The following is a 13,973-nucleotide window of genomic DNA, read 5'->3' as shown; positions in this document are numbered from 1 at the left end:
AAGGCAATGGAAATGGATTCAATTTCCAGTTTCACTGCATCTAAACCAAAAGCACCGTCTTGAGGAATAAAAAAGTATTGCAAGTGGTTCATGAAGCTTCATCTTCCCATCAGGACGTCATATGTTTGGACCGTCCGAGACCTGTACTCTGATTACAGCTAAGACATAGGTGTCAAACTCCGGTCCTGGAGGGCTGCACTCCTGTAGGTTTTGGAAGTTTCCGTTCTCCAACACAGCTGATATGATCAGCTCATCAGCAAGCTTTGCATAAGCCTGATAACAATTCTGCTGATTGGAATCAGCTTGTGTTGGAAGAGGGAAACCTCCAAAACCTGCAGGACTTCGGCCCTCGAGGATCGGAGTTTGACGCCTATGAGCTAAGATGACTGCAGCTGATTGTAAATAGGACATCTTCAAGTACGACATACTCACTAAGGGTTTTAAATTTGTGACGTGTATGAAATGTCAAGGCACTACTGTTGCTGTGGTACGATGAATGGGACCTGGGACCAGCAGGGCTCGAGGAATAGGCAGAGGTGGCAAATCCAAGCCCAGAAAGTAAAAACCCTGCCACAGTTTGTCTTTAGCACCAGGTGCTAGCTAGCTTGCTCTCTAGTTAGCTCCCATGATGCTCATTTACCTGATATAGAGCTAGCTAGCATCAGGGGCTAAAGGCAAACTGTGGCAGAGTTTTTAACTTTCAGGTGCTAGCTAGCTATCCCCCTACCTATCTCCCATGGTGCTTGTTTACGTGCTAGGGAGCTAGCTAGCATCGGGGGCTAAAGCCAAACTGTGGCAGAGTTTTTAACTTTCAGGTGCTAGCTAGCTATCCCCCTAGCTATCTTCCATGGTGCTTGTTTACCTGGTAGGGAGCTAGCTAGCATCGGGGGCTAAAGTCAAACTGTAGCAGGGTTTTTCTGGACCTGGATTTGCCACCTCTGGGAATAGGCCTCCGTTAAAAGGCACTGATTTATGAAAATGCAAACATTTCCAGCATGCACTGTGCCAATGTTGCATTTGAAAAGATCCGTCAAACAATTTTGGTTTCAAAATATGAGTAGAAATGCTACATGGCTCGCTGCCTGGACCAAAGTGTAGTTCGCCGGTCACGGCGTCTGTTGGGGGACATCTTGAGGGACGTCCGTTTCCTGGCATGGCTCAGGATAAGGGTTGATGCCGAGCCACATGAGGAACGAGACGTCGTCGGAGTCGTCCGGTTCCTCGGGTGGCTGGGGGTCAATGGCGATGCTGAAATGTTCCCCTTGAGCTTCCACGGAGTCGGCGACGCTGTCGGAAGGCGTCACCGCCGAGTGCGCCCCCTCCACCAATAGCAGCGTGGACGTTCCCGAGCGCTTGAGGCCGTCCGACGTCGCGATGTCCTGCGGTTCCTCGGGGGTGACGGCCATCTCTTTGCTGTACCCGGACGGTGACTTCTTATTCATCCTCTCGTAGCTCTTGTCTCGGTTTTCGGCAAAGGTCTCCGTGCTGGGGAATCGGCCCAGCAGCCAGATGAAGATGCCAAAGCACGCGAAGGCCATCAGGCTGGGGATGAAGGCCAGGCACTTGACCTGCATGCTGGCCCCGATGTAGCGACTGTGCAGGAGCAAGTCCTGCGCCACGTAGGACAGGTTGGTCTTCGGGTCCACGTTGGCGGCGCGCCACTCGTAAGTCAGCGTGCTGCGGTTGAACTTCCTGAGTGCGTCGGCCTCCACGCTAAAGATCTTCTCGCCAGGACCCACGTACTGACCGTACTCGTACGGCTTGTAGAAGATCTGGTTCTTCCACATGTTCAGGTCCAACATCATCACCAGGAAGATGATGCCGTAATTGAACCACTTACCTGCGAGGAGATATATGATATAAACGCAGGTCCAGAAAGTAAAAACCCTGCCACACGTTGGCTTTGGCCACGCGCTTCGACTCAACTGGCAGGTAAACGAGCTCACTTACTTGCTGGTGGAGAATAATCACCTGGGACTTAAGTCAACCCGTGGCAAGGTTTTTACTTTCTTAACCTGGATTTCTCACATGACACTCATGTACCACAGCCCAGTGGTTGTGAATCACTGGTGTGCAGCATTGATACTGGATAGGAAGTTGCAGTCGACATACTAATTTGTTGGCTTTCGACGTAGTATCACAGGTGGAAGACTACAAGTCATGACCAGAATGTTAAGTTTAACAACTGAGACTCACTAGCCTTTTGTTTTGAAAGCAATTGCCCTTTTGCTAATGCCCTCATGAGTAGGCTAAATGTGTATTTACGACCGATACGTTACGAACCGTTACAATGCGTCAATTGCAAAGCCAACTAATTATTTTGACAAAAACCTTCAAATATGCCTTTATAGCTACTCAGTGCCAATGCAGGAATCTACTAGGGCTGTCACTATTGAAACTTTTTAAAACGGATGATCCTATCAAAGAGTCCATCAAATAATCAACTTTTTTTTTTCATAAATTACTTTAAAAAAAATAAGAAATTATTAATTGTTGTAGTTGTTTTTGTTAATACGCTAAGGTTGAACTTGAGTTGAATTGAGTGGATAAAACTACTAATTATTATCTTATTTACACATGCATTATTAAACACCAACAAAAATAGCCCATGCTAAACAGTTAGCAATCGCGATTCGCATTAGCACGTTAGCGATGACCATTTCAGGTACAAACAAACAGTAACCACCATTTATTTCGCACATACATCATATCGACATGAGCTGAATTGAGTGGATATAATTATGAAATTATTTATTATCTTCTGTGCATGAGCATTATTAGCCAATGCTACACTGTCAGCAATCGCGAAGCATTAGCGTGCTAGCGATTACTATGTTAAAAACCAGTAACCCCCATTTAGTTCACACATACATCATATCTACAAGAGTTGAATTAAGTGGATATAACTACAAATTATTTATTATCTTCTGTGCACAAGCATTATTAGCAAATGCTAAACGGTTAGCAATCGCGATTAGCATTATCGTGCTGGCGTTTACCATTTAAGGTAAACAACACTAACCACCATTTAGTTCACACATTCATCATTAATATATCTACAGGAATTGAATTGAGTGGATTGTGCATATAACTGCTACTAAGTATTATCTTCTGTGCAGTTCTGTGCATTATCAAACAACAACAAAATTAGCCTAGGCTAAATGGTGAGCAATCAGGATTAGCATTACCACGCTAGCGATGACCTTTATGCTATGAGGTAAACATTTTCGGTCGACCGATTTTTAAAATCGAGTTATTCGAGTCCCCCCCAAGCCCTAGAATCGACCATTTTCCAATAATACGCTGAGACAAGATGGATAAACTCCTTTACTAAGGCAGGGAGGAGGCTGCTACCAATTTGTTGGATCTCTATAACGTCTCCTAACGAGATCATCAGATTAGCCACGCCGACTGATAGCGGGCAGACGTCTCCGCCAGGTAGACGGGGGCTCTCGTCACTTTGCCGAGGTTTGTTCCTAATGAGGAAAACCGATCACGTCTCCGCCAGGTTTAATAGATACGCATTTCGTCAGGGGCGGACAGGCGAATCCTGAGTGTTTGAACGGTTTATTTAGTGGAAGCGGTGGCGGTTTTAGCGTCTCGGGGTCATGAATGGAGAGACCGATGAGATGATTGAAAATAAGAATGAGTTCTCAAGAAATGGGAGCGATGGAGAGATGCAGCTTGCAGGAAGTGTCAAACGACAAAGTGAACAGGAAACCACTAGAGAATAAAATAATATAATTGAGATGATGTGCTGCATAACCACAACAAATTACACCAACATTTAGAAGATATTTTAACAGTTTTATTACTCAGTAAAAGTTAAGGATAATCGGCTTTTGGGTGAAATTTCAGGATGGACCGAAAATATAGTTATAGTTATAAGTTACTTCTACAGGTGAAATTGGTTTGACCTCTAAACTTCTGAATATCCAGCCATTCCATTTGTCAGTATTTTCTCGCACAATTTGCTAATCTCTTTCCAGGAGCCTGATGGCAAAATTCGCAACGGGTGTTTGATCCATCAATTGACCAAAACATTTCCGCTTCAGCAACAGTGTCATTCGACGTACCTGTGATATGAACACGGTACTCCTCTTTCACGACATGTCTGCAGACAGGTATCTTGAAATTCACCTGTGAGGTTGGCAGACCTGGCAAATTTATATCCAGGTTACCCATGAAGTGAGGGAACTCCCAGTCCTGTAAACACGCACGCACGCACGCACGCACGCACAGATAAAGTCAAAGGGAATCCGTTTTCATGACCATCACAAGTCTGGCAAGCAGCATGGGTGGAGTTTTCTTTCAGGTAGAATTGGGCGTAAGAGGGGGGGGGGGGTGTGGGGCGGGGGATCTGGGGGTTTGCAACATTGTGGGATGGAACGCAGCAGACTCCCAGGCCAAATCGAAGCGGCTCCCCTTGATTCCCGTTAAAATCTGCTGGGCTACGAGAGATAAGATTGTTGTGTGCAAAAAGCATTTATAGAGGGAAATTAACTTATTACTGCTGAAAAAGGCTCGATGAGTCGAGTATCCCTTAAAAAAATAATTTTAAAAAAGTTAGTAAGAAGAGAGGGTGTTGAAAAAAACAACAACAATAAATTGGTTAATATACTGTAGCATTTTTCTCGATAAAAGCACAAATAAATTATTTGTACATTTCTTAGGACTAAACACAATTTATCTTCATAACATTATGTTGCCCTTGCGTCCTTCTGATTTTCTGTACGTGGCCCTCAAATGCAAAAGTTTGGACACCCCTGATTTAGAGGGATTGTCCCATACAATTGTCGTATTTAATTTCTAAACAGTGCCAACTGCCTGCCTGCGCCGTGTATCTAAATTCACAAAATTCTCGTTTTGCCACCCACACCACAAGTTAGACTTGCTTTTTGCGAGTCTAAAATTTCCAGATACAGCCCGTGAGGTGCGACACGGTCCCAAGCGCGGTAGACTTGACTTGCCCCTGTTTTTTTGTTTTTTTACGCCAAGCGCATGGGCGCCTATCTACGAAAATGGAGCTTGTGCGTTTAGAAATTGGAAAGTTGATTTTCTTTTGCAGGTTCAAAGGTGAGGAATGAAAAATTGATGGCGGTTGTCACAACGGGTTAAATTCATCAAAACGTGCTTTAGCTGGACTTTGAATTTTATAGACCAGGAATCACTTGATTTATCAGAATACCTCGATGAAATTACCACCGCATGGTCAAATTCACAATGTGCTAATATCAACTGGCAAGCCACTAATGAAGTCCACGCCGCGGTCCGTACTGCGGAGGTTTCAGGCGTGAGGATTAGCCAATATAAAGATGTGCAGAACAAAGGGAAATCTGTGCAAATCAGGCCAAACTCAGGAGACCCTCGCCAACCAGTCGAACCCCACAGCGAGCCCGCGCAGCAGCCCGCCGATGCCCCCCGAAGAAAGTAATTAAGCCCAGCAGTCGTCTTGCGTACGCGGCGGCGGCGGCTGCGGCCGTGAGCAGTGCTAACGAGCGTGGCATTTAAATGCTCTTCCCGCAAAAAAATAACGAGTCACAATAACAAAAGATGAGGAAAGTAAACTCGCTGGGTTTATATTGCTACACAGACACACACACAATGAACTTTTTACATTTTGCAGCGTAATTGCACACACACGCACACACAAGTAGAAACGTAAACCATGTCTTGGAGGCATGGATCTCAAACAGATCATTAATTAGCTTGAGAACAACAGCGCACATGTTTTCTCATGGAGGATTAACTGTGTATGAACCGCAGCATCCTCGGCGGCAACGTGGGGTTGTCCTATTGGTGAACACTAGGAGGCGTTAGTGGCAGACCAAAATAATCAAATCACTCCAGGGGAAGACGAGCGAGGGGTTAAGAAATGTCGCCATTCGCTCAAGTGGAATGAGCAATTAATGATATTAAAATGTGAATAATTGCGTGAAATTTGTCATGCTAGCGGCTATGAAAATTAGCAGGGAGTTTAATAAGAAATTTGTTTTGGTCCCTCTGGCGTGCGCAGACCGTTATTAATACAGAGCGTGTCTCATTTGACCTAAGCTTGCCAGCTCAAGTTAGCCAAACAGGAAGTTAGCAACAGCACTACCCCGAAAGTCATGTTGTGCACACATTGTCATTAGCACAAGGTAACATTGTATTTTATCTTTATGGCCTACAAATACTTTCTTTTCTTAGAGACACATTCTTTAATACTACGGCACCAAAACATAAAGACCCCATTTCGAAAGAAATGCTCATTTGAAATACTTTTTCCAAAAAAGGCCTCAACGTTCGGCATGACCAAAATATATGGAAATGGTTCGCTTCCTGATTGCCACATTGTCTCCAACACGTCGCAGTTAGTCCAGTGTCTTTTCCGTGAACGTGTCATAATACAGAACTCTCTCCACATGTTTGAGCTTGATGTTTTCCATTGTAAGTTATTTTCTCTTCCCACGGAGGATATGCCATATTGGTTGCCGTGCGGATGTACCAATAAGTCTCACAATAAGAATCTGCTCTACTTATTATTTGGGCAATTGCTTTTTGTTTTCCTCTTCAAAATAGTGCCGCGGGAAGCTGTGAAAACCATGCAGACTTGAACGCATCAGTTTGAACGAGACTCATAGGTGATCGTAAGTGGAGATTGTGGGGTATAATACGGTAGCGTCTGGAGCTAATGCTACAATTACGCTATACGATATTATGCTTTTGTTCTTAGTCGAAAACGTTTTCTGTGTGTCACACTATCTGTGACGTGACATGGAGAGAAGCACGTGACGTTTTGGTCAGTGGTCGACCATGGATGCTTGTTTGTTCCCATGTCACGTTCTGAGGCTAGTCCCTCCCTTACATTGCTCATGTTCTGATCAAATTCAGTCAAGGCTTACTACAGAAGAAACGTGGACGTCGGGCAGCTCTGTAGCCACAACTTTCTCAAATCTCATCTGGCCAGGCATCCAAGGAAATGTCCCTCCCATCCTGTTTTACTAACAACGGACTGATAAGTAAATGCTAGCATCAAGTACTGCAACAGAGTAAGCTAACGTTAGCATGTGTCTGTCATTTCTAGTGACCTATGAGCGCCTGGTTTGACCTTTTTGAAGAAAAGGAGCATAATTAGCACATAACCACGAAATCGACCAAATCATACTTTTTATTCACGCTTAGTAGCCACTCCTCACAGTTGTTGTTTTTGCCCGGACAAAAACATCTGCATATTCATGAGCCACAGTGAGACAGGCCCTGGTGATGTTCCTATGGGAGACAACAGTTTGTGTGTCCAATCTTGCGAGTCATCATAAAAGGAAATGAAGGCGGCTCACATTGTAGAGCTCAGCTAGCTGAGGGTTCACGTTGGGTGAGAAGTGAGGCATAGGAGACGCGCGGGTGCAAAGAAGGCTCGCGCGCACATATAGGGAGAATATATCAAAATATACTCTCGTGTCCTGCATGTATTTGCGTCCACGCCAGCTGAGAATGATCAAACGCTCCGCTTGCTGCTGCTATGTGCCGCATCCCGTCATTGATAAATTGGGAGAAGGGGGGATGGGAGGACGGCAAATAGCAACAAGACGGGTAGCGTAAAGGGAAAAAAAGCCACGAGACGTCCCAGCGACTCCTTTTTGTGTGTGTGCGTGTTGTTTTTAATTGGCCACCGGGGAGCACTCCTACCTGCATGACAATGAGCAGGTCGAAGACCAAGATGAAGGAGGCCAGGAAGGCTCTGGAGACCTCATCGCTGGGCAGGAAGCCCCGATTCAGGCAGTCCCAGCAGATCCAGTCGGTACTGATGGCGAGAATCACCACTGACGTCAGCAAGACCAGAACGGCCCTGGGAAGAAAAGAAAAAAAAAACGACAAGAGAGCGAGAGGGGAGATTTATGAATGAATTAGAGAGGAAGCCAACCTTGAAACAAACATTTCCCCCCCAAATCCAAACGAGATGAGGCGCATATTTATTAAATCCGGAAAGAGGAGGAGAAGAATGAGGCGCTAGAGAGGGGATCAATGTCGGGAAAAGCAACATACACTAGATAGTGTTCCTGACAAGACAAATGAAGTGTAATTGCGCGTGCATTTCTAAACACCGCGCTGACTATAAATGTCACATTAACAGGCAAGCAAATGTTGTAATAATGTGCAGCCATGAGACGGGATGCTCGTCGTCCCCTTTGTGTAGACTGCCCAACAATAATGTTATTGGCAGTATTTAAACGGCTGCATTTTAAACTACAAAGACGGCTTCATAGAGTGCGGACCTCCTCCAAGGCACAAACCTAATCTGTACCAACATCAGGCATATTCATTTGTAGGTATGAATTCTCATGCATATGCCTGATTTAAAATGACTAAATTGGAAAATAATTAAAAACGATATGTAATTTGGCTGTAGCACAACAAAATGGAAGTGAGCAGCCATCTTAGGGATGCATTGTACAAAATAGCATAGATAGTAAAAAAAAAAAAAGTTAAAAAAATAAATAAAAAATTTATATATAAGTTGTTGGAACATGTCTATCAAGCTACTCCAACTGTATTTTGTGTACGTGCACATTCTGTATAACTGTATTTACATGTCCGGAAGTAGCACTGAATGGGGAAAACCTCCCACAATTTTTATTGAACTTAAATTACATTTAGCATGCTGATTATAATTCCTCAATTTATTGGTCAAAACCCCTAACCACCACAAAGTTCTTTTTTTCACATAAAAAAATGGGTTGATAAAAACTAGCTTGGCAAGCCACACCCACTTTAGTCCACAGATAACGATTCGGTTCCGGTCGAAAACAGGCCGGCCAATCAAATTTGTCTATTTGCGTGACGTCGTTTTCGGGAGCAACGTCCCTCTTCGCTCTTCAAGTTTTTCCCGCAACAACGACATAAGTCATTCACTACTGTCTCTCTTCGGCTGGATGTTGGATTTTTACTACGTCTCCGCAAAAAACAAACAAAAAAAAAACTTCAACAAGTCACTCTCCGCTCATTGGTTCATTCCACTGTCTGTTAGCTCAGGTTTGCCCCGCCTCAGAAATGCAACAGCCGCGAGTGAGTCTGGATTTCCAGGCTAGATAGAAACAAGACTTTCATTGCAATGTAAAACTAACAACTAAACAAACTAAAAGAAATACAGATGCTCTCACACAAAGTCTTGCGATGGAGACACACTGTGACCTCAAAAAGGTCAAACTCACACAAACGTCTGACCTATTTGTCCTGCACTTCTCCCTTGGATGAAAACAAGCACCAACTGGGAATCATTTACCTTTTTGTATTGAACATTAAGGCCATAAAAGACTTTGGGGGGTTGGAAGCGTTTTGTTTAGCAGTCATTGAAAGGTCACGATGAAGAAAAAAAGAAATAAAGACAGGGTGAGGATTTGCCACGTGACCTTGTCATGTTCATCGATTTCCACCGTTCTTCTAATTGAAAGGTGCTGACACGAATGATGGATGATTAACACATCTATTGGCTGCTTGTAACCCTTTGATAGGCCACAGATGTGGACACATGAACCAACATTTGGCACTACGTACTCCAGATTTGGGGGTCACCGACCTTTTTGAAACACAGCTACTTCTTGGGTACGAATTCATGTGAAAGGCTACCAGTCTGATCCATACTTTTACATAAAAACAACATGAAATTTGCTCAAACTATACCTTTATGTAAAACCTCTGATCTCGATCTATTTTTAGGAGATGCTGTATATCGTAAATGCGTGCATCAAGACATCTTACCAGAAGAGGACAATCCTATTGTTGCCTTGTTTCCAGAACCTTCTTGCACTTTTCCCCCAGTGTGGATAGTTATCATCCTGAAGCATCATATCCGTCACCTGAAGAAATAATTGACAGTGTGGAAATGTACACAAGTGCAATGCAGCTTTAATTGATGGCTCCCTGGAGTGAAGACACTTTGCCAAGGTCCAACAAACCTAAACAATGATACTGTTCCACTCCTGTCCAGTAGATGGCGATAATGCAACTAGATGCACCTTAATCTGGATGCGTTGCAGAATTGTATAGCTTCTTCTTTGGCTCCGGTCAAACTCCACTAACTATCAAACGAACTATCCATCCATTTTCTTAAGCGCATGCCCTCACAAGGGTGGCGGGGGGCGCTTTAGCCAATCCCAGTTGGCTTCGGGCAGTAGGCGGGGTACAGTATATTATATTATATTATATTATATTATATATTTGTTTCTTATTTTTGTTGTTGATGAAAATCATGGTTTTCCAACATTTTTGTCAGATGTCTGTCCGCTCATGTCGATGAGGTCATCTTTAATGTGCCTTGTTGAAAAAAAAAAAAAGAAGAATTTCGAGAATCAGCCTGACATGCTCCTTCCTCTCCGTCCAGACGTCTGCTTCTCACCCTCCTCGTCCTCCTAATCTAGTCTCTCTTCCCATGGCCTGTCTTTTCCTCTGCAGTATGCACAGAATACTAATGCGACCAGGCGCAGAGCTTGTCAACTTGTCTCAGCCGTGTGCATGAAAATGTGGGTGCTCTTCGCTTTTTTGTTGACAAATGAACAGAGGGGTGTTCCCGCGTTTCCTCTGGATGAAACGTCTCGTTGGCCTGAGGCTTTGCTAGCACAGTAAAGTGGGATGTAAAAAAATACACCTGACCTATGAATGAGGTGCGTGCTAAAACATGCAATAAAAATTTTATACACTTATGTGATTTTTTTTTTCCTGCTGCAAATAATTTACTTCCCTTTCAAAGACTTAATGAAGGACAATTGTTTTAAATCGTCAGAACCCAGCGAGGCAAAAAATGCGAAGTAATTCAAAAATGGATTCAATGAGCCTCACATAACACATCCAATTCATCTTCCCAATTAGACCTGCACGGTCAGACTCGGCTTAACTTTAATCAAGTTAATGTTGCGTTCACGGCCTCTCGAGAGACAATATGATTACAGTATGTGGCAGCAGAGTTGGTGAATTTGAGGGTTCAAATTCACCAGTAATTTACTACCACAAATAGAAACGACTACGTATTATTCATACCTAATACTTGTGGCCATGCTTTATTTGCTGTGTGAATGGAGAAATACTTAGAAATAAATGTTTTCATCATTACAGTCCACTTGCAATGGGGACAAGTGTGGGCATTGACCATAATAAACAGCTTGTAGCTGATGCAAAAAAATAAAATAATACATGCATATTAAGTTAAATGGCCCCTCTAAATGCTAACCCCTTTTCACACTGCACTCACTCAATGTGAAAGAGTTCTTTGGAATGACTAGATGCCAACGTGTCCATATTTGGAAGCGCTGATGTAGCAGCATACAAGGAATAATTTGTTATTTTATTTCTTTTTTTTGTTAGAAGAATAAGGTTTGTATTTACCTTTTACAAGTTTTGGCGTTTACTGCCGCCTTCCACAGAAGCTGTCTGAGGAAAGCAACAGTAACACTATACTATATAAATATATATACAGTATATACTATATGACAATAATATGTTTTATGCAGCCCCACTAGTCTAAATATGGCATTTTGGTTAATATTGCGTTAGTGGGATATGAGTTAAGCAGCAAAATCTAGTCATTTGTATCCATCTCAGGGGGCGGCCATATTGCCACTTGCTGTCAACTGAAGATGACGTCCATGTTGCTCAGGTCTCAGGTAACAACCAATCACAGCTCAGCTTCAGGAAACAGGTGAGCTGTTATTGGTCATTGCCTAAGGCCTGAGCAACTGTGATGTCATCTTCAGTCGACAGCAAGCGGCAAAATGGCCGCTCCCTGAGATGGATAAAAAAACGGCTGGATTTTGCTTCCAAATTGTATGTAATATTCATCAGAATATCATGTTTAGACTAGTGAGGTCACGTATAACATATTGTCAAGAAATGTTTAAAGTCGACTTCCATTTAACTAATTTGCTCCCCAAAATTTACACATACGTTGTGCAAGTGTCCCAAAGACGTATGTATACGTTTTTTTGTGTTTTGTGCTTTGATGCAGCCTCTAAATTGTAAAGAAACCGTTGAAGAAATGGTAGTTATTACACAAGCAGAGCAAAAGAGATCAACCATGGGCCATGTTGGAAAAAAAGCTCATTACTCACATTTCTAAACATATTTCTGAATAATGATGAAACTTAGCTATATTCGAATGCTAAAACACTTTTTTTCCTGATGAAAGAAGAGACTCTAATCTTTCTTTTGGTAGGTTTCATGTTTTTAAAGCAATAGAATACAATACTCTGTAGTCAAAATCGAGTAAAACAGCCGGGAGCGAGAAGGGGGTTGCTTCAGTGAAAATGGCTGCGAGTGAATGAGTTCACAGAAACGAAAACAAATCACAAATTAAAAAAAACGCAAATCTAATAATAAAATGAAAAATGGAATCTCACCATCCAGGCAGTCACGAAGTCCCCCATCCAGGTACCCACTGCAGCAATCTTCATAAAGCTCTCATTCTTGATGCCCATGTGATCCGTCACCATGTGAGACCTGCAGCACGTGACAGAAGAGCAAATATGACCATATGTGTAAGTAGGCATTTAACGAGAGCATAGAAAACAGTCGTTGGCGCCAAGTTACGCTCATGCTAGCTGTCTGAGCCAATCGCCATCAATGTCAACCAGTGATAACAACGAGCTGCGTCTCGACCTTCCGCGAGGCTTCGAGGATTGTAAACAATCAGTGCCCGCGCCAACGCAATTTATCCTGCAGTGCCGCTTTTTCCATTTTGGCTATGCAGAGTTTGGCAAATAATCCATTTAGTGGGCCAATTTGCCTCATGTCTAAATGATTTCAAATCAACACGGCCAACCAACCTCAGCGCTTGCGCGCGTTCAAAGACGCGGCGGCCCATCGCAAGCACAATGTGATGTGGCGACAATATGAAATGAGACGCTTTCTTGGAAAAAAGCTTTCACTCTCCAGCTTGGCAAACCCAAGCACACGGCTGGCTCCATTTTCTGCAGGTAATAGCGCAGCGAGGGGCCGGGGGAGGTGAAGTGGGTCAGTGTGACGCCAGCGAAGGAGGAGGAGGAGGAGGAGGGCTCCTTGACCCCCCTCAACCCGCTTCGGACTGGAGTAGAGCAGGTGGGCGCGTCCCCTCCCCTCAAATCCTACAAGTCGTGAATATAATGGATGCGGCCCTGGCAAAGCTTTCAAGGGGCTGTATTTGAATTCAATAGCTTCATTCATCTTGGTTTGCCCCCAACCAGTGCCAATGGCAATGGTTTCTTCTGCACACGTGACTTGCCTGTGGCGCATACATGATTCGGACTCACACCAAGTTCACCAGCACAAGCTGATGAGGCATGGAAATTGTCAGCAAGCCTGATGAAGTGAATCGAGTTCCCTGCCACCATGTATCTCAAAGCAAAAAGAAAAAAAAGAAAAAAAGACAGACAATAGGCTTGTATCTCGAAAAACCACAAGTACAACCATGTATTTTGGTAAAGTGTCTGCAATATTTGCATGGTGTGTATAAATTGTGATGATGCAATGTTCTTCATTGCTATTATTTTGTACTGTGTATACAGTTGTGCTTGAAAGTAAGCTAATGTTGAATCCAAAATACTTCTGCAAATATTTTGATATTTTTAGTGGTTGAAGTTTATTTTGAAGAGATAGATTGATATGTTGTTTTTTTCTGGGCCGATACCAATTACTGTTTATTAGTATGGATGCAAATAACCGATATTTGGAGCCGATATTCATTTTCACTAAATGGGAAAATATTGGTATCCATTTTTTTATTGTCTTTAAAAAAATATGTTTATTGAATAACGTTTCGGGTTTGTAAAATATTGGGAGTTTAAAAAAAACAATCTTAGTTAATAGACAACGTTGTTTTAAAAATCAAAAGTTCAGGGATCTTCCAGGGGCATGTCTTCAAAAGTTAAATAAAAACTTAAATAAATAGCTCCCTATTGTTTGCTAATTGCTACAATAAAGAAAGTTTTTTAAATTTCAAAATACCTGAAGTATTAAAATTGTACTTA

At 42.9% G+C, this 13,973-nt stretch overlaps 1 protein-coding gene across 2 annotated transcripts in view; it reads right to left on the bottom strand.

Annotated features, from left to right (window-relative positions):
* Positions 1-73: 73 nt before the first annotated feature.
* tmem117 (transmembrane protein 117) overlaps positions 74-13,973 on the bottom strand; it is a 36,946-nt gene continuing 23,046 nt past the window's right edge. For both annotated transcript variants that reach the window (XM_086073964.1, XM_086073965.1), the window contains 5 exons: positions 12,369-12,468; positions 9,739-9,836; positions 7,669-7,828; positions 4,077-4,206; positions 74-1,840 (listed from right to left, as the gene is read on the bottom strand). In XM_086073964.1, the coding sequence (XP_085930090.1) occupies positions 1,107-1,840; positions 4,077-4,206; positions 7,669-7,828; positions 9,739-9,836; positions 12,369-12,468 (1,222 nt within the window). In that variant the 3' untranslated portion in view covers positions 74-1,106. The remainder of the gene's footprint in view (positions 1,841-4,076; positions 4,207-7,668; positions 7,829-9,738; positions 9,837-12,368; positions 12,469-13,973) is intronic.

The sequence above is a fragment of the Leptonotus elevatus genome, chromosome 4 (assembly GCF_054856555.1).
Source record: "Leptonotus elevatus isolate MCC_2025b chromosome 4, RoL_Lele_1.0, whole genome shotgun sequence".
Lineage (NCBI taxonomy): Eukaryota > Metazoa > Chordata > Actinopteri > Syngnathiformes > Syngnathidae > Leptonotus > Leptonotus elevatus.
Note: the sequence above shows the minus strand (reverse complement) of the source record. Positions and strands in the feature narration are given on the sequence as shown.